Source organism: Tamandua tetradactyla, chromosome 3 (genome assembly GCF_023851605.1).
Source record: "Tamandua tetradactyla isolate mTamTet1 chromosome 3, mTamTet1.pri, whole genome shotgun sequence".
NCBI lineage: Eukaryota > Metazoa > Chordata > Mammalia > Pilosa > Myrmecophagidae > Tamandua > Tamandua tetradactyla.
In genome coordinates, this window is record NC_135329.1 from 178,470,054 (window position 1) to 178,495,227 (window position 25,174).

Below are 25,174 nucleotides of genomic sequence, written 5' to 3' on the forward strand. Positions count from 1 at the left end.
GAGATATGAAGGGAGCTAATATGGTTAGGATTGAATTAAATCAGAACAGAGAGTACAGATTGTGTAGTTTGTATTTTAAAACTTCAACTTTTGTATGAGACCAAAGGAAGAGATGTTTATTTTGTTAAAAATTTAAATTTTCTGTAGCACACTATCTAATTTAACCTATCTGATCAGTTTGGAACCTAGAATAGGGAATGAGCCTTATTACTCTGTACAGGTTAATGTAGTACCCTGATACATTCCAGAATATTTTGGGGAGAAAATAAAAAAAGGATTTGCAAAGTCCATTGAGGGACTGGAGAAAAAATGTGGAACTATTAAACTTCCACCTGGGGAATTCCTGATACTCTCTCAAGCATTAGGGACTTCTGATTTCTAAGTCAACCCCTTTATCTTAAGGCTTGCCCTTGTTGTTAGAAAGAACACCATACCTGAAGGAGAACAAACACTCATCCGATTGTGGAGAGAAAATAAATTATTCATGATCTTGCAAGAACGGACACCTAGCCAATGACAAAATTGTGACTGGTGTGTCGAACAATAGAAAGCCGAGATGGTTATACCCACAAACCCTCCCGTTTCTCTGCTGATTGGATACCCCAGAGGTTACAGCCTATCCGGGAAATCTAACTAATTTGAACTTCCTACTGAAGGTTCCCCCTTTGATTATGTTTTATATTTTTAATGACCCTGGCCTTTAAGGATTTGGTGCCAGTTCTAAGCTTGTGTCAGAGGCTCTCCCCTTTCCCTACCTGTGTCACCTTTGTGAAAGCTAAACTTAGTTTGATTCTTATAAATCCCCTCTCTTTCTTTTCAGACCTTTTGTTTTCTCATTTTAGTCTCTTCTTCAAAGCTGTTCAGAGCCTTTTCACACTTTCATCATAGGGACCTTCCTCTTTAAGGAGGTTCTTGATGAGTATCTGAACTAACCCTTGGGCACCTGGGATAATGCAGCACCTAGGTATTGTGAGTACCCCAGCTATGGTGTACCCCAGCTTAAAGAAGTTAGTATGGGCAGTGCCACACTTTTCCATTCCTCAAACCAGTTTTCTAACCATCTCATGAGGGAGTTATCAATGCCTGAATTTTTCACCAGTTCTTCAGATAAGATCCTCAGACCTTATAAAACTTTGGTGATAGTTCCATTTGGGGCTGTATTATTGGGGATAAGTGTACAACAGTTACCCCGAACCATAACGCAAATACCTCCTTTTTCGGCCAACATCATGTTTAGGGCCATCCTATTCTCCTAGGTCATTGGGCTAATAGTATCCAACTGTTCTACTATTTTCTCAACTGCATTCTTTGCTGATTAATCCAATCCACATTTTTGTTGATGGTGATCCACCAGAATTAGGATGACTCAAATTCTGAAGGTACTTGGTTTTTAGCCTTAAACTCATCTGGGAGTTCCCTTGGCACCTCTATACTGTCTAAATCAACTTGATCCTCCTCCTTTTCAAATGCCAGGGTGAATGGGATGGCCAGTTGGACCAGAGCACAGGTTCCCTTTCACTTCTTGGGCAAAACTTGTTGGAGGATTCCCTTTCCACAGTGCCACCAAAGGCCTGCTCGTGGTGTGGTGAAACTGGAGAATTGCCAGTACTATCCTCAGTCAGATACCATGCTTGGGTACTAAAGTTCTGGAGCCCTTCTTCCCGTCTAGAGAGCTAGGCAGAGTGGTTTCCTGAGAAGTCAATATGTCCTTGACTTTTCTGCTTCTGACTGGAGGGAAAAGAGAGGACAATGTACTATGATTTTCACCAGGAGTGGTATTTTGAAAAAGAAGTACCACACACTTGAACTCCTTTTCATGTTCCTCCATACCCATTAGGAAGGGCACAACAAGAGCAGTGGGTCAGCATGTTACATAAGCATGACAATTGCTTTTGTCTAGACTCTGGACTATATATTTGATCTATTCCACCTAAGTATTTATATCTCTGCACCCTTTCCCTACCCTGATTGTTTGCTTCAATTCTTCTGTCCTGTCTTCCCTGACAACTTTTGGATCATTCTGTATTAAGGAACTAACCTCTAACTGAGTGTCCTTAGGTGCTATTGAAGAGCCAGTTGAAGTTGTCAGGGAGAAGGCCTGCATACAGAATTTTCCCAGAGACTCCCCTCCAGTAATTTCTACTCACATTCCATGTACTCAATCAGGGGAGGTATACCTATTTGAGCCCAAATTGAATTTTCTACCCTGAGTAGTGGTATTGATTTTGTCTGCCTTTTTGATCGTTATCAGTACAAGGTTGTACTGGAGATCTTGGCAGTCTGGTGGGGGATTTTCTTCATAAAAGGGCATTTTATTTCAGAGGTCCTGCCATATTTGCGAACCCCAATCACTGGCCATAGTACACCCTTTATATTGGGTAGTCAACCACACAAAAACCCAGGGGTGTCAAGGCCTCTGTAACCAAGGAGAGTATTTGTGGTTACTTACTGGCTCTGGATACAGGCACCCATTTTCCCAACTTAATCATCACTGACTTGTCAAGTTTTTGTGGTCCACCATCACCTGGCAAGTGTTTAACTGCACAGTTCGGGGCTTCAAACCTTCAGCTGCACTCACCACCAAACTTGACAGGGCTTATTGCATCCCAATTTCAACTAGTATAATTATTCTCATTTTTAAATTGGGCTTCAGATCTCTCATCTGTCCTTTGACCCGGGTAACTGTTAATTATGTTAGGTTAAAATTCAAACTCCAAAAACCCCCAAATACGAAAAACCCCTTTATCCCCCAATTATTGTCTCTTTTAAAGAGTCAGAAGTTGGAGTTATTTCCCAGGAATCAGACTTATCATCTGGCTCAGGTACTGGTCCTTGCATTTGGGTGTAATGGGTCCAGCCCTTTTCTGCCGTCCGGACAGCTGTCTCAGTTGTTAACAGAACTTGATAGGGTCCTTCCCAGGACAGCTGGAGTTTGGATTCCTTCCACAATTTGATGAGGACCCACTTGCCCGGCTGGTGTTGATGGACAGCAAATTCAAGAGTGCAGTCTGGGCCAGCAAGCCACGGTGCCTGAGGGATGACAGAGTAGAGGACAAGGCCAATACGTAATTCTTAAGGAAGAGCTCCTTTGATTCTAAGAAGTGAGATCTCTAGTTCTTCCCAGAAAAGGCAAGCCAAAGAGCATTTCATAAGGGGAGATTCCTAATTGTTTCCTAGGGGCAGTTCTAATTCTTAGCAGAGCTATGGGTAGACACTTAGTCCTAGGTAACTTGATTTCTAAGATCAGTTTAGAAAGATACTTCTTTAAGGTTTGATTTATTCTTTCCACTCTTCCTGAGGATGACTGATGCCAGGGTGTGTGAAAATCCCATGCAATACCTAAACTTCGCATTAATACTTCGTAGTACACCGGAGGTAAAGTGGGCTACCATTGTCAGAATCAACCATGGTTCTCTACCAACCCCTGGTGGGGAACAATTTGTTCAAGGATAATTTTGGAAGTTGCCAATGCTGTAGCTGAGATTAGAGGATATTCCTCCAACCACCCTGTTAGAGGGTCTGCAAGAACCAGAATATATTTTAGCCATCCCACTGGAGGCATCTCAGTGTAATTAACTGGAATGCTTTGAAGTGGCCTAAGGCCTGGTTCCCTTCCCCCTTATACCTGTTTCCTTGGAACCTTTTAATTGATCTTTTGCAAATTATGCACCATATATATGTTTGTTTAGCTATGGTGTAGAGACCCACACACCCAAATGTTTAAGAACCAAGTCACATATGGCCTGTACTCCCCAGTGACGTCCTGATATCAGTAAGACTGCTAGTCTTACGGATTTATTCAAAATTTGCTTGCCGTCTAGGAGGACCCATCTCCCCTAACTGTCTGAACTTGCTCCCAATTGTTCCAGTTCCTTTATTTCCTTCTCGGAGAATACAGGGACCTCAGATTCTCTGGGAATGAAGGGTATTAAGACCATTAACTTCAATGGGGCAAAGGGAAGCTTCCTTAGCCTTTTTATCTGCCAACCTGTTGCCCTTTGCCTCAAAGATATGGCCTTTCTGGTGTCCATTTTCATGCACCAGTGATATTTCCCTTTGTGCACCAGTGATATTTCCCTTGGTAAGTATTAATTAATACTTTTTAAATTAATTCTTCAATTCCTCTCCTTGCTATTAATTCGTCCCCTTTCTTCCCAGATTTTTCCAAAGGTATGGACTACCCCAAAGGCATACTTAGAGTCAATGTAGACTGTACCATATAATAATTTGAGGACTTGGTTTAATATATACAACTTGCAAGTTTGAGCTGACCAGTCATTGGGCAATCAACTAACTTCCCTTACTTCATAAATTAGTCCATCCACAATTGCCTAAGCATTGTGCCTTTTTTCCCACCAGGACCCAGGGAAGATCTATCTATAAACAATTTTTCCCCTGAATATAAGGGGAGATCCCCCAGATCAGGCTGAACTTTGGTTTGATACTCAAATCCAAAGAAAGGAGGCCGGGTTCAAGCTATTGTCTATGGTCAAAACCAAGTCATTCTTCTCCATTAAGATTGCCTCATACTTCAGGAGGATTCGGGAATCAGCCAGCCACCTCCCTGCCTTTTCGGATCAAATGGTCTTGACCTGATGAGGGGTGCTGACCGCTAATGCCCTCCAAATGTTAGTTTCCTACTAGGAGAGCTGTAGCCGCACCAGCCTGAATGCGCCTGGGCCGCCATCTGGAGACAGGGTCCAAAAGTTTAGAAAGGAGGGCTATGGGTCTCCTTTGGCCTCCCCAATTTTGAGTTAGTATCCCTAATGCTGTTCCTTTGCCTACTGTAATAAATAGATGAAAAGGCTTCTTGAGGGAGGGGAGAGCTAGAACAGGAGCCTGTACAGTGCCCATTTGAGCCCTTCTAAGGCTCCTGCTTCCCCTTCTCTCCATTCTAATATGTCAGGCTCTTCCTCTAATAACAGTTTTTGGTATAATCCTTTAGCTTGAGAGGCATAAGAATCTATTCACAACCTACAGTACCTCACTAATCCTAAGGACTTCTTTAGTTCCCTCTGTCTGGGGAAGAGGCAATCCAAATATGGCCTGAATTCTCTCTGGGTTTATTCTCCTTTTTCCTTTGCTTATGAGCTGGCCTAAGTACTTAACTTCCCTTTCCACAAACTGTAGTTTATATTTTGATACCCGTAGTCCTTTGTCTCCTAGGAAGTTCAACAGGTCCTTTGTAGTCTGGACAACTCCCTGTTTTTCTTTACCTGATATTAATAGATCATTTACGTACTGTAAAAGGGTAATTTCAGATGGGATTGGAAACCTTTCCAACACTTTTTCTAGTTCCTGCCTAAAGAAATTGGGGGATTCTGTGAAGCCCTGATGTAGGACTTTCTACCTATATTGTTGCCTCCTTCCAGTGAAGGGATTTTCCCATTCAGAGGTAAGTCCCTACTCTCTGGGTCAAGAGGGCAGGCTGAAAAGGCATCCTTCAGATTTACTACACTGAACCACTTGTGATGGTAGGGAATTCTACTAAGGAGAGTATAAGGGTTAGGGACCATGGGTTGTCTAACTTGAACAATTTGGTTGATGGCTCTCGTGTCCTGTACCATCCCCCAACTGCCATCTGCTTTCTGGATGGGAAGAATGGGAGTTTGGAAAGAGGACATACAGGTTTCCAAGAGCTCATCTGAAAGGAGACCTTCAGTGATGTGCTGAAGTCTTTGTCTCCCCTTTAATGGGATGGGATACTGTCTTTGACAGACCACCTCTCCTTCCTTTTTCATTTTAATTTTTATAGGGGGAACCTGCAAACAATCCCCCCTCCCCATTTCCCTCCCTCACCCATACTTTTTCTTGGATGTCTTTCTTATCTTCCTTGGTAAGCAAGCCTAAGACAACTTCTGTTTGGCCATCCCGTATCTCCAGGTCCAGTCCCATGGGTACTATCAGGTTTCCTCCCAATAAATCACTTTCAACTTCTGGAATGTATAACAGGGAATTTATAATTTTGTCCCCTTCCCAAAAGATATTAGTAGATTTGAAAATGGGGACTTTAAATCCTTCTCCTTTTACTCCCAAAACTGTGAGGGAGCTACCAGAGAATTCAGTTCCCTTTGGGATGTGATTCACAGAAGATCGAGCTGCCCCACTGTCTACCAAAAATGTAATTTCTTCCTGATAAGCGTCCACCTTCAGATTTACCAAAGGCCTCCTGGTAGGCTCTTGAAACAAGGAGCCTCTGACCTCCCTGAACTTCAAAGTTCATCAGGGGTATCGCCCCACATTCTTTCTTTAAACTTGGGCACACCCTTTTAAAATGACTAGATTTCCCACAGTGATAACATCCTGCTAAATCTCGTGCCTCCTCTCTCCTTTATCTCCTCTGGCCTGAACTCTTTCTCTATCTTGCCTCTGCCTGCCTCCTCCCTGCTTTATCTCTAATTTCTTCTTGACCCTGTGGTTAACCATACTTATCATGACTTTAACTTTCTGCTTTTGTCTTTTCTCCTCCCTTCTCACAAATACTTTCTGAGACTCTCAGTAATTCTTCCAGTGGTTTATCTATCGACATCTATTTTCTGGATCTTTTTCTGAATGTCAGGCCAAGACCCCTTCATGTAGATGACCTTTAATATTCCTTGGGCCACAGGACTCTCAGGGTCTATTCCTGAGTATTTCCTTGTCTGGTCCCTCAACCTTTGTAGGTAAGCAGTAGGGCCTCATCTCTTTCTTGGGCCACCTCAAAGGCCTTATTCAAATTCTGAGATTTGGGTATTGCCATCTTTATCCCTTGTATAATGAGGTCTTTAAGATCCCTCATTTGTACCCTGTCTTCCTGATTGTTATCCCAATTGGGATCTACATTAGGGAATTTCTGCTCTGCTGCCATCACCCTTCATCTGGGTGGATGCTGCCTCACCCGTTCTCCCTTAGCTGCCCTCCTCACCATTCCCCTTTCTTCCCCTGTGAAGAGGATATTTAGGATTAACATAAGATCAGACCAGGTATATAAGCTGGGCCCTAAAAATTGATCTGGTTTTTCGGCTAGCTCTGCTGGATCATTCATTAATGATTTCATTTCTTTCTTCAAGTTCCTCACTTCTGTACTCATCAAGGGGGTGTTTACATAACCAATTTCCTCTGGTCCAATATGTACTTCTCTCAGAATATACAGAGAGATCTATATTCCCTCACCCTTTTTCCCTAAGGAGCCCCCGGAAATGGAAAATCCCGTATATCTTTCTTACACTGTTCCAACTCCTTCCTCAGTGGTTGTTGTTTGTCACAGGTGGAGCAGTTGACCCTGATTGCCCCTCCCGCTCCTTATGGAGGGGACGTGGGTTAGTTTCATTGGGCCTCCAGGTCCAGCAGTCCCTGGCCCAGGGGAGGTGTGTAGGGTAGGGGAAGGCTCAGTAAAGGATCCCAGGCTTTAGCTTCTAAAAGTTTAGCTTCTGGCTCTGGGGTTACCTTTACAGGATAAAGGGAAGTCCCCCTTCCCTTTAGCCGACACATGGCATAATCTGACTCATCTTTAGAGAAGGTCTTCTTATCATTAACATAAAGCATGAGGTTTGCACTAAGCCAGTCCTCATCTGCCCTGTATTTTGGCCAGAATACATTGAGGGACACAGTGCTTTCTTTGGTCCAAATATAGCAACAGTATTTAACTATTTCCTGTTTGTCCTTCACTTCTGTTTAATCGTTATCAGCCCAACTATTTTAATATTCTCCCTAATGGACTATCCAGGGAAATGTCCCTGGTGGCCTGTATCAGCACTCCCTTCCTTTTTACCCCCAGCTGACTGGCTGCCTCTGTTCCCCTTCCTGGTCTTCTCTATGTCCCTTTATGTCAGCACCGTTTCACTTTGTCCGTCTCCAGCCCTTTTTCTTTGCTGAGGTGATCTGGGACTTGGCGCTTGCTTTGAACGTCTCACACACATGCTCCACCTCAGACTCATCAGGATCCTTCTGGACCACCAAGGCAACACTTAACAGCTGTTTTCTTAACTTAGTCTGTGCACAGAGTTGCCTGGTCACTGAGGCAGCCTTTTATTTTTCTTGTTCACAATCAGCGAACCCAAGCATCCAGTTTTTTGGTCTCTCTTGCTGTCAGAGGCGGCCTCCACATGGCAGAGTTTGAGACTGCTTAATCAGCAGAGCATGCCTTCCCGTCGTCCTCCCTGGGGGTCCTCCTTTGAAGCCTTAGATCCTGGATGAGCCCCCAAAGTTGTTAGAATGAATGCTGTACTTGAAGGAGAACAAATGCTCATCTGATTGTGGAGGAGAAAATAATTTATTCACGATCTTGCAAGAACGGGTGCCTAGCTGATCACAAAATTGTAACTGGTGTGCCAAACAATAGAAAGCCAAGACTCTTATACCTGTGCCTGACCCACAGATCCTCCTGTTTCTCCGCTGATTGGATACTCCAAAGGTTACAACCTATCTGGGAAATCTGACTAATTTGAACTTCCTGCTGAAGGTTCCCCCTTTGATTATGTTTTATATTTTTAATGACCCTGGCCTTTAAGAATTTGGTGTCAGTTCTAAGTGTGCATCAGAGGCCCTCCCCTTTCCCTGCCTGTGACACCTTTGTGAAAGTTAAACTTTGTTTCTTACACTTATGAAACTGATTTCTGTAATCGCAAAGCTAATCCTACAGTAGTAGGTTCAGGTGTCAACTTGGCCATATGATGGTACCCATTTGTTCTATTACTGTGGACTTAAATCATCAGAATGTGTTATTCATCTATGGCTGATTACATCTGCTGTCACCTAAGGGGAGTGCCTCAGCAGTAAGTTACAATTTAATTAGCTGGAGGCTTAAAAGGGAAAGGTCAGAAGAGACCTAAACAGCTCAGATCCACAGGTTGGGGATCAGAAAGGAGCCACCTGGAGAAAGCTGTTTGAACCCAGAAACAGGAGGGAACACCATCAGGTGTCATCATGTGCCTTCCCATGACAGAGGAACTTAGATGAAAGCTATCAGCCTTTCCTCTGAAGAACTGTAAATTTGTAACCAAATAAATCTTCTTAATAAAAGCCGTTCCATTTCTGGTGTATGGCAGTTCTGGCAGTATTAGCAAACTAAAATACCGACTTATAATTATGTCTGAGAGTCACCCCCACAGAACCTCTTTTGTTGCTCACATGTGGCCTCTCTAAGCCAAACTATGCATATAAACTCAGTACCCTTCCTCTGACGTGGGACATGATTCCCAGGGTTACAGGTCTCCCTGGCAACATGGGACATGACTCCCAGGAATGTTGGGCCCAGGAATGTTGGGCCCAGCATGGTGGGATTGACAGTGCCTTTTTGACCAAAAGGGGGAAAAGAAATGAAACAAAGTTTCAATGGCTAAGAGATTTCAAATACAGTTGAGAGATCAAGTTTCATAAGAAACTTCCAAACTCTTATGCAAGTTTCAGCCATATATTGCAAATTACCAAAGTATGCCGAGCCCCAACCAACAGTGTTCCTGAAAACCCTAGGATAAATAATATCCTGGGCTCTATCTAAGACTCAAGTTTTACTTACTAGGTTTATTTTTGAAGAAACTTAAACCTCCAGATGTTCCTATTTCAGATAAGCCCTGAAACTCAGTTACCAGTCTCTCCAAGAACATCAAGCAGTTTCATTCCTCGACCCCATAATGTAGACACCCCTTTTCAGCATAGAGGAAGTTATACTGGTCATTGCCCAGTTATCCCCAAAGATTGAGAGAATGAACAAATGAGAGGAGGAGTTGTAACTGAAAAGTTAGGGTTTAACAAATGGTTATGACTGTGACTTATTATATAAATATTTTTTGTTTCTAGTGTATTAGAATAGCCAGAAGGGAAAACTTGAAATTGTTGAAATTATTGAACTGTAATACAGTAGGCTTGATCTTTGATAATGAATGAATAACTATATTGCTTTTATCTTATGACCGTGTAATTGTAAAACCATTGTGACTGACACCTTCTTTATCCAGTATATGGGTAGGTGAATAATAAAATGAAGATATGCATGAAAAGAAAAAAATTAAGCTGTCATAAAGATTCACATTACAGGTTTTTGCATGTATATATGTTTTCATTTCATTCGGTAAATACCTAGGGATTAGGTTTGCTGGATCATATGGTAAATGAATGTTTATCTTTATGAGAAACTGCCAAATTGTTTTCCAAAGTGGCTATACGATTTTGCATACAACCCCACACCCACACCCACCCCCACACAAGATTTCCAGTTGTCTGCATCCTCAATGGCACTTGGTATTGTCAGGGATTTTTTTTTTTTAATTTTTATTTTTTAACCATTAGCCATTTTAATAGGTGAGTAATGGTTGTCTCTATGATTTTGCTTTTCATTTTCCTAATGACTAATGATATTAAACATTTTCTCATGTGCCTATTTGCCATCTGTCTATACTATTTAAATGGTTTATTCCTCCCCCTTTTTTAAGAAATAAGGTTTTGTTTGCATTACAAGTCTTTTATCAGTTATGTAATTTCCAAATGTTTTCTCCTGGTTTGCCCTTTTATCTTCTTAAATGTGTCTTTAAGAGTTATTTACTTTAAGTGCAGTGATCAGTTTCGTTTCATTTTATGAATTGTACTTTTGCTGTTATATCTAATAACTCTTTCCCTTCCCCAAGATCAAAAAGATTTAGTTGAGTGTTTCCTTGTAGAAGTTTTTAGTTTTAGGTGTAATAGGTCTGTGATAATTAACTATATATTTTTTTACACTGTAGGCACAATTGCTGCCTGCTAGGCCACTGTGGCCCACACAACTGTATTGTTTTTTTAATGCAAGATGAGTATGTTATTTAGTAGTTGGTATGAATAGTGTCTTTGAATCACTGAGGACTTACAGCATGTGAGATTTTAAACTAATTCTAACTATATAAAATTCATAATGGTAATATTAGATGTTTTTAAACTTATCTCCTAGGCTTTTCTGAATATAATGACCTTTATATAGGTAGTTGGATATGCAAGGACAAGTGACACCAGAAATGAATGAAAAAGAAGTTTAGTAATGTGCACTGGACCTAAGACATAGAGAGGGGAGCAATAGGGTCACATGAGGAAACACATTAGGAACATAGGCCCAACCAAGCAGGTAGGATCAAAGGTTACAGTGGGCCTGAGGACTGCCTTTATAATATTACATGAGCTGTAGTGTAGTGGTTGACTAAGCAAGAGTGGGGAATTGGGGAATTGGGGAATTTGTATTTGACTTTTGCAGGGTCTGTAACTGGGTAGGATAAGGAGAAGCTGTTTATCAGGTGTCAGGTGGTCACTGAAGGACCATATAACAGGGTCTAAGATGCTGGTGCCTAATGACTATGCAAAAGAGCCTATTTTATTTTCATGTACTACAGGTTTGTATTAGTTTGTTATAGATAGATTACTAATGCTAGTAATATATTTGTATCTTGTGGTTCAAAGGACTAAGTGTGCCTTTTAAATAACAGTTTATTGTTATACATGTTTATATTTTTATCATGGGTAGAGACTTCATTATGTTTAAATTTGAATATTCAAGATTTTTATAGAATAGAATTCATTTTTCTATTTTGATCCTGCTGTGTGTATTAAGATTAGACAGCTTAGTGGATTTTGACTGTTTTTCTAATATTTTTTATATGAATCTAAGTTTGATAAAATTAGAGTTCCCACAGACCGGTTTTTATCATGTGAAACCTTTAAAATCATGGATAAGGTTAAAAGTTGTCAAAAGGGTATGCTCCTTTCTTTTCACCTCTTTCCTTCTGAATCTCTTCCTCCCATTCTCCTTCCCCATCCCCATCCCCTCCTCCCCCACCTTACTTCCTTTTTTCCGTCTTCCAGTCTGTTTCATCTCTCTCCCTTTCCTTTTCATCTTTTCTTTTTTGGCCTGGAGTGCTCTTGTGCTTACAGGTACATGCTCATCGGAGCCCTCAGCTGAATAGTTTTAAGTGAGGATGGAGTCAAGGTAAAATTAGGAATTGAGTTGCATTAGGAAATTGGATAGCTTAGAAAAGTATGTCTCCAGTTGGTATTAGCTATTGCAAAACTGTTAAGAAATAGATGATAAATTTGTACAGATTCAGGGATAATATTAAGAACAAAATATTTGGAGTCACTTTTTGCATCTTAGCTTTTTTTATAGCTAAATTTCTTAAGTTCTAATTTTAAGATAAAACAGTATAGCTTTAAAGGTGGATAATTTTGCTTGAATAAAGATGTTTTTGATTTGGAATTATGCCACCTTGACCTTTTGTTGAAAAATTTTCTGTATTTTTCCTTTAAACAAATTATTTTGCTACCTTAAATTTATTATCTTGGAATAAAACTGCTATGTCAAAACATTTTTTCTTTTTCTTTCCCAAATGTCATTCTTGTTGAGTTTAGTTTATGGTATTTAGTTGCTATTCTTTGGGGAGGAAAGGAGGTGCCTGTCATTTAAATTAATTGTAATGATTTTGAAATGCTATCAAATTATTAACTTAATGTGTTCATAGTATTAATAATCTATTTAAGTGTAGTTTTGCCAAACTTAATTGTCATTTGGTTTATCGACGTTCCTGTTTTTGTACTTTGATATAATGTCAGCTGAGCAGTAATTCTGTTGGCTTGAATTACAAAGCATCAAGTGTTTGTCAGATAGCAATTAAATTAGCTATAACTGTTACTTTTAATAATCTTAAGATTCAGACATTGCATCTGAAGTATTTAATTGATTGTGATAATTTTCTTTGAATGACAGATTTATATTTTGTCCATTTCCCAGGTCATCCTGTTCAGTTCTACAGCATGAATAGACCTGCCTCTCGCCATACTCCCCCAACAATAGGGGGCTCATTGCCCTATAGACGCCCTCCTTCCATAACGTCACAGACAAGCCTTCAGAATCAGATGAACGGAGGACCTTTTTATAGCCAGAATCCAGGTTAGATTTTCCTTTGCATTCTTTAGACTGTATCTAATTAAAAACCTTCACTGACAAAAATAAACCTTCAGTTACAAATGACTAGATCTGATAGGTGGTCAATACTGTTTGTTGAATAAATGGAAGAATGAATGAATACAAAGTTTGTAATATTTTCAAATGCTTCTTTGGTTGTGTAACTTACTTTTTCTGAACAGAATTCTTTTGAATGTGCTAATGGTTATTTACCTTTTAAATAATACTGTGGTAAATAATATTTCCTTCTTGTTTAATCAGGTTCCCTATCAATAGTCAATAATGAAAATTGAGTGCACACAAATAACAATTTAGAAGTGGCAAAGTAAAAGGGGAAATGACATTTTTGAAGATGCTTTTTGCTACACAGCTACACTATTTTAATCAGTTCTCTAATGAAACCTGTGATCCAGATATTCTCCTTCTATACAGATGGCCAAATGGATTTGGAGAGATTGATCCAAATGTAACAGTCATCTTTCTATTGTATCATGCTTACAGAAAAATTAGTCTGGCACATATTTAATACTATACAAAGTCATTATTTTGCTTCTTTCCCAGAGATGCAAGGATGGCTATTGTGGACATAGCTTAAAAAAACTTACTGTATTTTTCTGGATTTTTGCAAGCCTATTTGAATATCTCTGATATTAGGAGACAGCCTATTCCATCTTTTTATGGAGTTTTATGAATCTGAAATTTGTCTATTGTGGCAATTACCTATCGGTGAAACCTTAGTTATATTCTTTGATGTCTCATAGAAAATGTCTGATCCGCCTTCTACATCCATACAGTTTAAAGGATGTTTTCATATTAATCTCATTTGATTCTTATAATGTACAAAAGAAGATTGATAGTCATTTTCAACTGTATTTTACAGATAAGGACACTGAGGTGGGAATGGTCAAGTTAGAATTTGAATTTAGGTTTCTGACACTCCTGAGTTTTCTCCTCCTAGGGTGAAGGATGCCTCCATTGTAATGTAAAGCACATGACAGCCTGTATTATAATGTCTTTATTCAGTTGTATTGTGGGAATAGTGCTCAGTAACCATTTGTTGAATGTCAAATGGATCCCTTGTCCCTTTATCCAAAATCCTTTCATATGTCATTTGTAGTTTGACCAGTGTAAGTGTGACTACCAATTGTCTTAGTTCGAATATACTTCTCTTACTGCTATCTTTGATGACACTTTGTTTTTTACTGTGCCATATTTATAACTCATTTTGAATTTAATTTTGACAAAATTGCCTTTCCATACATTCTATTTTTAAACTTTCTCAGACCCACATTTGTACAGGTGCTATTTTGTACCTAAATGTATTACTTATTCTTAAATCTTGGTTTGTTATATATCTTTTTTATATTTCTGCTACAGATAAGCTCTCTCCCCAGCACTCTTGGAAGTCTAGATAATTATTGCTCATAGCTCTTATACCCTTCCTTATTCTTACATGGAGTTTTGAAAGAATAATGTTAGTCGAAAGCAGGCTGCTTTCATGATGGAGCTAAGAGAGGCTTCACTGTTACAATTTAGGTCTAACTGTATATGATATTCAGAAAGTATATCCAGAGATATTTCATGCTTTGTACATACATACCTCAAAATAGTCTTATAGTTTTATGAGAGCCCTTTGGTGGGATTTATTTGAAAGCTCTTTAAACACATATTTAAATGTATTTTAAATATGTATTCCAATATTTTTCTTTATATATCTGATTTTCGTGTACTTGAAAGTATATGTTAAAGTAGAAAAACACCCTCCCTACTCTAGAAATGATTTTAATGAAAGTATTTTTCACACTCATTGAAGCAAGTTCATTGAATTGGAATTGTTGGATCCTTGGTGTAATAGTGTGGGGCAGTTTAATTTAGTTTTTTATTTTTCCACCTGTACTCCTCCTCTCTGTTAAGTTCTATCTTTCTTCTCCAGGGTTTTGGTAAATATTTAAAGAGGTGGCCAGAATTTTGTTAGTTAGTTAATCAGAGTGCTTTTTCTAAACCAAAAAGAAATATTGTACCAAACCATGTTCTTTGAAAAGCTTTTTGTAAGATTTAATGCTTTGCAAACTAGTGTTCTGTTAGATATACTATTTATTTGCTTTAGAGTAGCATATGATCAGCCTCTGTTATTCTCACTGGCCCCATAGTTTGCCCCTATTTCTTCACATTTAAAATACAATACTCAATTGTGCTTTGTCAAAAAACTCATTCCTGATTTAACAAAATGGTTCCAGGTTTGTGTTGCTGTTCTAATTTGCTAGCAGCCAGAATGCAATATACCAGAATCAGAATGGTTTTAAAAGGGGAATTTAATAAGTTGCTAATTTACACTTCTAAGGCCGTGAAAATGTCCAGTTAAAACAAGTCTATAGAAATGTCCAATCAAAGGCATCCAGGGAAAGATACCTTGGTTCAAGAAGGCCGATGATATTCAGGGTTTCTGTCTCATCTGGAAAGGCACATGGTGAACACAGTCACAGTTTCTCTCTCAGCTGAAAGGGCACATGGCAAGCAAGGTGTCATCTGCTACTTTCTCTCCTGGCTTCCTGTTTCATAAAGCTCCACGGGAGGCATTTTCCATCTTCATCTCCAGAGGTCACTGGCTTGTAGGCTCTCTGTTTCTCATGGCTACGTCGTTTTCTGCTCTCTCTGAATCTCCTTTATTCTCCAAAATGTTTCCTCTTTATTAGGACTCCAGAGACTTATCAAGACCCACTCGAATGGGTGGAGACATGTCGTCACCTATTCCACTCTCGATTATATCACATCTCCAGGGAGATGATCTAATTACAGTTTCAAACATACAATGCTGAATAAGGATTAGAAGAAACGCCTATCTTTACAAAATGGGATCAGGATTAAAACATGGCTTTTCTAGGGGACACATATCCTTTCACACCAGCACAGTTGCCAATATAATTTTTGTAGTTCAGGCCTTGCCATGGATGAGTGCTTCTGAAGAAGTGAACTGACAGGTTGGCATTCATGTGTCTGCAAATTTAACAGGGTTCTGGGAGGTGTAAAGTGTATCTGCACCATTGCTGTATTTGTTAATTTATCATTTGGTTTGATTTTGAAAGGGCATTGTAATATAGAAATGAAAATATGGAACACCAGTGTCTGGTGCCTAGTCCTAGGAGCACAGTATTTCTAATGAGATTATTTTGGAAACAAATTATGGAAAGGAACACTTTGGCTAAGGCATAACTGAAAACCATTTGGTTCTCATTATTCTTGATCTAATCCAACCTCAGAAATAAAAATACCGGTTTATCATTTATCTTGCCAGTAGTAAGGAGGGGCATTGAAACACATAAGGCTATTCAAGAGTTAACAGTTTTTACTTTAAGTATAGATATGAAACACTTTGGTGATAAAGGAGAATGTACATTTGTCTATGTATATGAATATATACACATACTACATACCTATATAAACCTAGTTTGATGAGGAATTGATAATGTGGTATTTAAGAACTAAGGCTTTTAGTAAAAGATGTCCTACATTTTATGTTAATCTTTTCTTATTACAAAAAAAAACTCTAATAAAAGGAGAATGTTAGCTCCAAGGAATGTGACTATATATGCAGTATTATGAGATAGAGGAATTTCTGAAAGATTATGATGTCTTACAAAGGGAAAATTTTAGGTTCAATAACCCCCAACTAGTATTAAAAATAACTCAAAACAGGGCGGGCCCCAGTGGCTCAGTGGCAGAGTTCTCACCTGCCATGCCTGAGACCCGGGTTCGATTCCTGGTACCTGCCCATGGGGAAAAAAAAAACTCAAAACAGTGAAAAATCAATATTGGGACCGTGGTATTGCAGAAGAGAAGCCAAAACATATATCCTTTGAGTGACAATTATGTTTGCATTACCATAAATCTCCAGAACATTAGTAAAGTATAAAGAGCAGTAGCAAGAAGCTATTTCAAATTCTTATTTTAGGCACTCTTTAGCATTTGTTATAAATTTTACTCTAGGGAAAATAAAAAGAAAAGAGAGACAACAACTGAAAAGTTTAAGTATACTCTTAACTGACCAAGGAAACCAAGTAGTTCTTCACATTGATTCAATAAACATGTTATGTTTTTAAATGTGTATCTTAATCTGTTATTTTTTCTTTGCATACATCATATTTTGATTTTTAAAAAAAATTAAAAATGAGTAACAAAAATGATCCAGTTCCTTTCACCTTTCTGAGACTACAGGACTAATGATTGTTTGCTAACTGTATTTTTTTTTTTACATCAGAAAATTTCCACTTACTGATTAGCTAAATTCCCTTTTTTTTTCTAGGTTCACTTTTTTTTTTTTTTATTAATTAAAGAAAAAAAAATTAACCCAACATTTAGAAATCATTCCATTCTACATATGCAATCAGTAATTCTTAACATCATCACATAGATGCATGATCATCATTTCTTAGTACATTTGCATCGATTTAGAAGAAAAACTAGCAAAACAGAAAAAGATATAGAATGTCAATATAGAGAAAAAAATAAAAATAATAATAATAGTACAAAAAAAAAAAGACAAACAAACAAAAAAAAAAAACCTATATCTCAGATGTAGCTTCATTCAGTGTTTTAACATGATTACTTTACAATTAGGTGTTATTATGCTGTCCATTTTTGAGTTTTTGTATCTAGTCCTGTTGCACAGTCTATATCCCTTCAGCTCCAATTACCCAGTATCTTACCCTGTTTCTAACTCCTGCTGGACTCTGTTACCAATGACATATTCCAAGTTTATTTTCGAATGTCGGTCCACATCAGTGGGACCATACAGTATTTGTTCTTTTATTTTTTGGCTAGACTCACTCAGCATAATGTTCTCTAGGTCCATCCATGCTATTACATGCTTCATAAGTTTATTCTGTCTTAAAGCTGCATAATATTCCATCGTATGTATATACCACAGTTTGTTTAGCCACTCGTCTGTTGATGGACATTTTGGCTGTTTCCATCTCTTTGCAATTGTAAATAACACTGCTATAAACATTGGTGTGCAAATGTCCGTTTGTGTCTTTGCCCTTAAGTCCTTTGAGTAGATACCCAGCAATGGTATTGCTGGGTCGTATGGCAATTCTATATTCAGCTTTTTGAGGAACCGCCAAACTGCCTTCCACAGTGGTTGCACCATTTGACATTCCCACCAACAGTGGATAAGTGTGCCTCTTTGTCCGCATCCTCTCCAGCACTTGTCATTTTCTGTTTTGTTGATAATGGCCGTTCTGGTGGGTGTGAGATGATATCTCATTGTGGTTTTGATTTGCATTTCTCTAATAGCCAGGGACATTGAGCATCTCTTCATGTGCCTCTTGGCCATCCGTATTTCCTCTTCTGAGAGGTGTCTGTTCAAGTCTTTTTCCCATTTTGTAATTGGGTTGGCTGTCTTTTTGTTGTTGAGTTGAACAATCTCTTTATAAATTCTGGATACTAGACCTTTATCTGATATGTCATTTCCAAATATTGTCTCCCATTGTGTAGGCTTTCTACTTTCTTGATAAAGTTCTTTGATGCACAAAAGTGTTTAATTTTGAGGAGCACCCATTTATTTATTTCCTTCTTCAGTGCTCTTGCTTTAGGTTTAAGGTCCATAAAACCACCTCCAATTGTAAGTTTCATAAGATATCTCCCTACATTTTCCTCTATCTGTTTTATGGTCTTAGACCTAATGTTTAGATCTTTGATCCATTTTGAGTTAACTTTTGTATAGGGTGTGAGATACGGGTCTTCTTTCATTCTTTTGCATATGGATATCCAGTTCTCTAGGCACCATTTATTGAAGAGACTGTTCTGTCCCAGGTGAGTTGGCTTGACTGCCTTATCAAAGATCAAATGTCCATAGATGAGAGGGTCTATATCTGAGCACTCTATTCGATTCCATTGGTCGATATATCTATCTTTATGCCAATACCATGCTGTTTTGACCACTGTGGCATCATAATATGCCTTAAAGTCCGGCATCGCGAGACCTCCAGCTTCGTTTTTTTTCCTCAAGATGTTTTTAGCAATTCGGGGCACCCTGCCCTTCCAGATAAATTTGCTTATTGGTTTTTCTATTTCTGGAAAATAAGTTGTTGGGATTTTGATTGGTATTGCATTGAATCTGTAAATCAATTTAGGTAGAATTGACATCTTAACTATATTTAGTCTTCCAATCCATGAACACAGTATGCCCTTCCATCTATTTAGGTCTTCTGTGATTTCTTTTAGCAGTCTTTTGTAGTTATCTTTATATAGGTTTTTTGTCTCTTTAGTTAAATTTATTCCTAGGTATTTTATTCTTTTAGTTGCAATTGTAAATAGGATTTGTTTCTTGATTTCCCCCTCAGGTTGTTCATTACTAGTGTATAGAAATGCCTCAGATTTTTGAATGTTGATCTTGTAACCTGCTACTTTGCTGTACTCATTTATTAGCTCTAGTAGTTTTGTTGTGGATTTTTCCGGGTTTTCGACGTATAGTATCATATCGTCTGCAAACAGTGATAGTTTTACTTCTTCCTTTCCAATTTTGATGCCTTGTATTTCTTTTTCTTGTCTAATTGCTCTGGCTAGAACCTCCAACACAATGTTGAATAATAGTGGTGATAGTGGACATCCTTGTCTTGTTCCTGATCTTAGGGGGAAAGTTTTCAATTTTTCCCCATTGAGGATGATATTAGCTATGGGATTTTCATATATTCCCTCTATCATTTTAAGGAAGTTCCCTTGTATTCCTATCTTTTGAAGTGTTTTCAATAGGAAAGGATGTTGAATCTTGTCAAATGCCTTCTCTGCATCAATTGAGATGATCATGTGATTTTTCTGCTTTGATTTTTTGATGTGGTGTATGACATTAATTGATTTTCTTATGTTGACCCATCCTTGCATACCTGGGATGAATCCTACTTGGTCATGATGTATAATTCTTTTAATGTGTTGTTGGATACGATTTGTTAGAATTTTATTGAGGATTTTTGCATCTGTATTCATTAGTGAGATTGGTCTGTAATTTTCTTTATTTGTAATATCTTTGCCTGGTTTTGGTATGAGGATGATGTTGGCTTCATAGAATGAATTAGGTAGTTTTCCCTCCACTTCGATTATTTTGAAGAGTTTGAGGAGAGTAGGTACTAATTCTTTCTGGAATGTTTGATAGAATTCACATGTGAAGCCGTCTGGTCCTGGACTTTTCTTTTTAGGGAGCTTTTGAATGACTAATTCAATCTCTTTACTTGTGATTGGTTTGTTGAGGTCATCTATTTCTTCTTGAGTCAAAGTTGGTTGTTCATGTCTTTCCAGGAACCCGTCCATTTCATCTAAATTGTTGTATTTATTAGCGTAAAGTTGTTCATAGTATCCTGTTATTACCTCCTTTATTTCTGTGAGGTCAGTAGTTATGTCTCCTCTTCCATTTCTGATCTTATTTATTTGCATCCTCTCTCTTCTTTTTGTTAATCTTGCTAAGGGCCCATCAATCTTATTGATTTTCTCATAGAACCAACTTCTGGCCTTACTGATTTTCTCTATTGTTTTCATGTTTTCAATTTCATTTATTTCTGCTCTAATCTTTGTTATTTCTTTCCTTTTGCTTGCTTTGGGATTAGTTTGCTGTTCTTTCTCCAGTTCTTCCAAGTGGACAGTTAATTCCTGCATTTTTGCCTTTTCTTCTTTTCTGATAAAGGCATTTAGGGCAATAAATTTCCCTCTTAGCACTGCCTTTGCTGCGTCCCATAAGTTTTGATATGTTGTGTTTTCATTTTCATTCGCCTCTAGGTATTTACTAATTTCTCTAGCAATTTCTTCTTTGACCCACTTGTTGTTTAAGAGTGTGTTGTTGAGCCTCCACGTATTTGTGAATTTTCTGGCACTCCGCCTATTACTGATTTCCAACTTCATTCCTTTATGATCCGAGAAAGTGTTGTGTATGATTTCAATCTTTTTAAATTTGTTAAGACTTGCTTTGTGACCCAGGATATGGTCTATCTTTGAGAATGATCCATGAGCACTTGAGAAAAAGGTGTATCCTGCTGTTGTGGGGTGTAATGTCCTATAAATGTCTGTTAAGCCTAGCTCATTTATAGTAATATTCAGATTCTCTATTTCTTTATTGATCCTCTGTCTAGATGTTCTGTCCATTAATGAGAGTGGTGAGTTGAAGTCTCCAACTATTATGGTATATGTGTCTATTTCCCTTTTCAGTGTTTGCAGTGTATTCCTCACGTATTTTTGCGCATTCTGGTTCGGTGCATAAATATTTATGATTGTTATGTCTTCTTGTTTAATTGTTCCTTTTATTAGTAGATAGTGTCCTTCTTTGTCTCTTTTAACTGTTTTACATTTGAAGTCTAGTTTGTTGGATATTAGTATAGCTACTCCTGCTCTTTTCTGGTTGTTATTTGCATGAAATATCTTTTCCCAACCTTTCACTTTCAACCTATGTTTATCTTTGGGTCTAAGATGTGTTTCCTGTAGACAGCATATAGAAGGATCCTACTTTTTATCCATTCTGCCAGTCTATGTCTTTTGATTGGGGAATTCAGTCCATTAAGATTTAGTGTTATTACTGTTTGGATAATAGTTTCCTCTACCATTTTGCCTTTTGTATTATATATATCATATCTGACTTTCCTTCTTTCTCCGCTCTTCTCCATACCTCTCTCTTCTGTCTTTTCGTATCTGACTGTAGTGCTCCCTTTAGTATTTCTTGCAGAGCTGGTCTCTTGGTCACAAATTTCCTCAGTGACTTTTTGTCTGAGAATGCTTTAATTTCTCCCTCATTTTTGAAGGACAGTTTTGCTGGATATAGAAGTCTTGGTTGGCAGTTTTTCTCTTTTAGTAATTTATATATATCATCCCAGTGTCTTCTGGCTTCCATGGTTTCTGCTGAGAAATCTATACATAGGCTTATTGGGTTTCCGTTGTATGTGATGGATTGCTTTTCTCTTGCTGCTTTCAAGATCCCTCTTTCTCTTTGACCTCTGACATTCTAACTAGTAAGTGTCTTGAAGAATGCCTATATGGGTCTATTCTCTTTGGGGTGCGCTGCACTTGGAGCTGTAATTTTAGGTCTTTCATAAGAATTGGGAAATTTTCAGTGATAATTTCTTCCATTAGTTTTTCTCCTCCTTTTCCCTTCTCTTCTCCTTCTGGGACACCCACAACACGTATATTTGTGTGCTTCATATTGTCCTTCAGTTCCCTGGTCCCCTGTTCAAATTTTTCCATTCTTTTCCCTATAGTTTCTGTTTCTTTTTGGACTTCAGATGTTCCATCCTCCAAATCACTAATTCTTTCTTCTGTCTCTTTAAATCTGTCATTGTAGATATCCATTGTTTTTTCCATCTTTTCTACTTTATCCTTCAGTTCCATAAGTTCTGTGATTCGTTTTTTCAGTTTTTCTATTTCTTCTTTATGTTCAGCCCATGTCTTCTTCATGTTCTCCCTCAGTTTATCGATTTCGTTTTTGAATAGGTTTTCCATTTCTGTTCATATATTCAGCATTAGTTGTCTCAGGTCCTGTATCTCATTTGAACTATTGGTTTGCTCCTTTGACTGGGCCATATTTTTAGTTTTCTGAGCGTGATCCGTTATCTTCTGCTGGCATCTGGGCATTTAGTCAGATTTCCCTGGGTTTTGGACCCAACAGGTTGAAAGATTTTTCTGTGAAATCTCTGGGTTCTGTTTTTCTTATCCTGCCCAGTAGGTGGCGCTCGTGGCACACGTTTGTCTGCGGGTCCCACCAGTAAAAGGTGCTGTGTCCTTTAACTTTGGAAAACTCTTGCCATGGGGGAGGTTCGCCAGCCGAAACGGCTTGGAAGAATGCCAGCCGGCCTGGAGATCCGAACCCGGGGAGGTCGCCGGCCGCCGCAGCCTGGGTGAGCGTCCGTCCGAATCTCCTAGTCGGCCTGGGGCGCCAAGCGTGGCGGGATGACGCCAGCCGCCGCAGCCCGGGAGAGTGCACCATTCCCAGCCGGACCGGGAAGTCACGTGTCTGGAAGGGACCCCCCCGGTCACTGTTCTCCGTGGCCTGGGGATCTCCGATCCAATTCTCCCAGTTGGTCCGGGGGGCCGCGCGTGTGGGTGTCGCCAGCCGCTGCGACTTGAGGGGACCGCCTGTCCAATTCTTCCAGCTGGCCTGGGAAGGAGGAAGGGAGGGACTCCAGCTGCTTGCCGCCCCGGCCTGGGGAAGCCCACGCACCTCGGCGATCTCACCAGAGCTGGTTCTCCCAGACAGTCAGCCGTTCCAGGATGGGGTATGCTGTCTTTTTTATCTCTGTCGTGGCTCCGGGAGCTGTTCTGTATCTTTTCTACTCCCCTAGTAGGTGTTCTGGAGGAGGAACTAAGATCCGCACGTCTTACTAAGCCGCCATCTTCTCCGGAAGTCCTAGTATTTGTTTTTGTCACCAGTGTCTAGGAGCAGCTGCGGCAGTGGACAGGACCCAGTCCAAACCATGCTGAGGGACCACCAAGACTCAGGAAGATTGACTCGGCGGCTCGCCGGGCACTTAGCAATCAAATTTCCCTCTAGGTTCACTTTTAAATACCTTGTTTCTAAGTTGCTTTCCACATTTAGAAAATAGTTCACTCTTAAATTGCTTAAATTATTTCCCTCATTAGAATGTAAAATATAAGCTATTAAACTTAAATGAATTATCAAACATCTTTGGCCTCTAAGTTCTGTTTCTTTTCTTTTCTTTTTGCGTGGGCAGTGTTTCATTTTTTGAAATGCATTTTTTCTTTTTTTTCATTAATTTTTTTAAAAATATGACAAACATTCTTAACTTATGATCATTCTGTTCTACATATATAATCAGTAATTCACAAGATCATCACATAGTTGCATATTCATCATCATGATCATTTGCATCAATTCAGAAAAAGAAATAAAAAGAAACAGAAAAACATTTATACATACCCTATCCCTTAACCCTCCCTTTCATTGATCACTACCATTTTAATGAAATATATTCACCTACCCTATAATCATCCATAGTGTACAATCAGTGGTTCACAGTATCATCATATAGTTGTCATTCATCACCCTATTCAATTTCTGAACATTTACATTACTCCAAAAAAATAAAAATAAGAATTAAAAAATGAAACTAAAAAAGAGTACCCAAGCATCCCATATCTCTTATCCCCCCATTATAAATTTACATTTTGTGCTTATTTTTACTCCTCTGTCCATACACTGGATAAAGGGAGTGTCAGCCACAAGGTTTTCACAATTGCATGGTTACACTGTAAAGGCTATATAGTTATGTAATCATCTTCCAAAATCAAGGATACTGGGTTACAGTTCATCAGTTTCAGGTATTTCCTTCTAGCTGTTCTAATACATGAAAAACTAAAAAGGAATATTTATAGAATGTTTAGAATATCTGTATAATATCTGTATAATGTTTAGAATAACTTCCAGAATGACCTCTTGACTCTATATAAAATTTCTCATCCCAGAGCCTGCCCATGACAAAAAAACTTCTCAGTCACAGAAACTTTATTTTGTATCATTTCACTTCCCTCTTCTGGTCAAGAAGACTTTCTAAATCCCATAATGCCAGGTACAGGCTCTTCTCTGGGAGTCATGTCCCATATTGCCAGGGAGATTTATATCCCTGGGAATCATGTCCCACATAGTGGGTAGGGTAGTGAGTTCATTTGCCAAGTTGGCTTTGAGAGAAGCCACGTCTGAGCCACAAGAGGTTCTCTGGGGTGGCTCTTAGGCATAATTATAAATAGGCTTAGTTCGTCCTTTGGAGAAATAAGTTTCAGTGGGTGAAGCCCCAAGATTAAGGGCTTGGCCTTTTAAATAGGTATTCCCCAATTCTTGAAAGAATATCAGAAATTCCCCAGATGGGGAAGTTTAATATTTCCACATTTTTCCCCAGTTCCCCAAGGGGGCTTTGCAAATATATTTTATTCTGTGCTCTGGGATTATTAGGGCTTCACATTAACCATTACAAACCCACAAGATCTCACTCCTTATTAAAGGCTCCATGAAATTATGGCATTCAAATAAATTGATCATACAAGTTAAATTAGTGTGCTACAGGAAATATAAATTTTACACCAAATAAACATCTCTCCCTTTGGTTTCACATAGAAGTTGAAGTTTTAAAACAGTGTCATTCTTTACCCTTTATTCTGATTTACCTTAGTTCTGACCAGATCGGCTTCATTCATATCTCTACTTGAAATCTTTTATTAGTGCTAGTATCCCTCTTTGTCTCTTTTAATTGTTTTACATTTGAAGTCTAATTTGATGGATATTAATATAGCTACTCC

General features: G+C 38.7%; 1 protein-coding gene across 1 annotated transcript in view; it reads left to right on the forward strand.

Moving 5' to 3' along the window:
• Nucleotides 1-25,174, forward strand: part of ABI2 (abl interactor 2) — a 200,066-nt gene that overhangs the window by 124,221 nt on the left and 50,671 nt on the right. Inside the window, 1 exon segment of the mRNA XM_077154784.1 lies at nucleotides 12,722-12,880. Coding sequence (XP_077010899.1) covers nucleotides 12,722-12,880 — 159 coding nt within the window.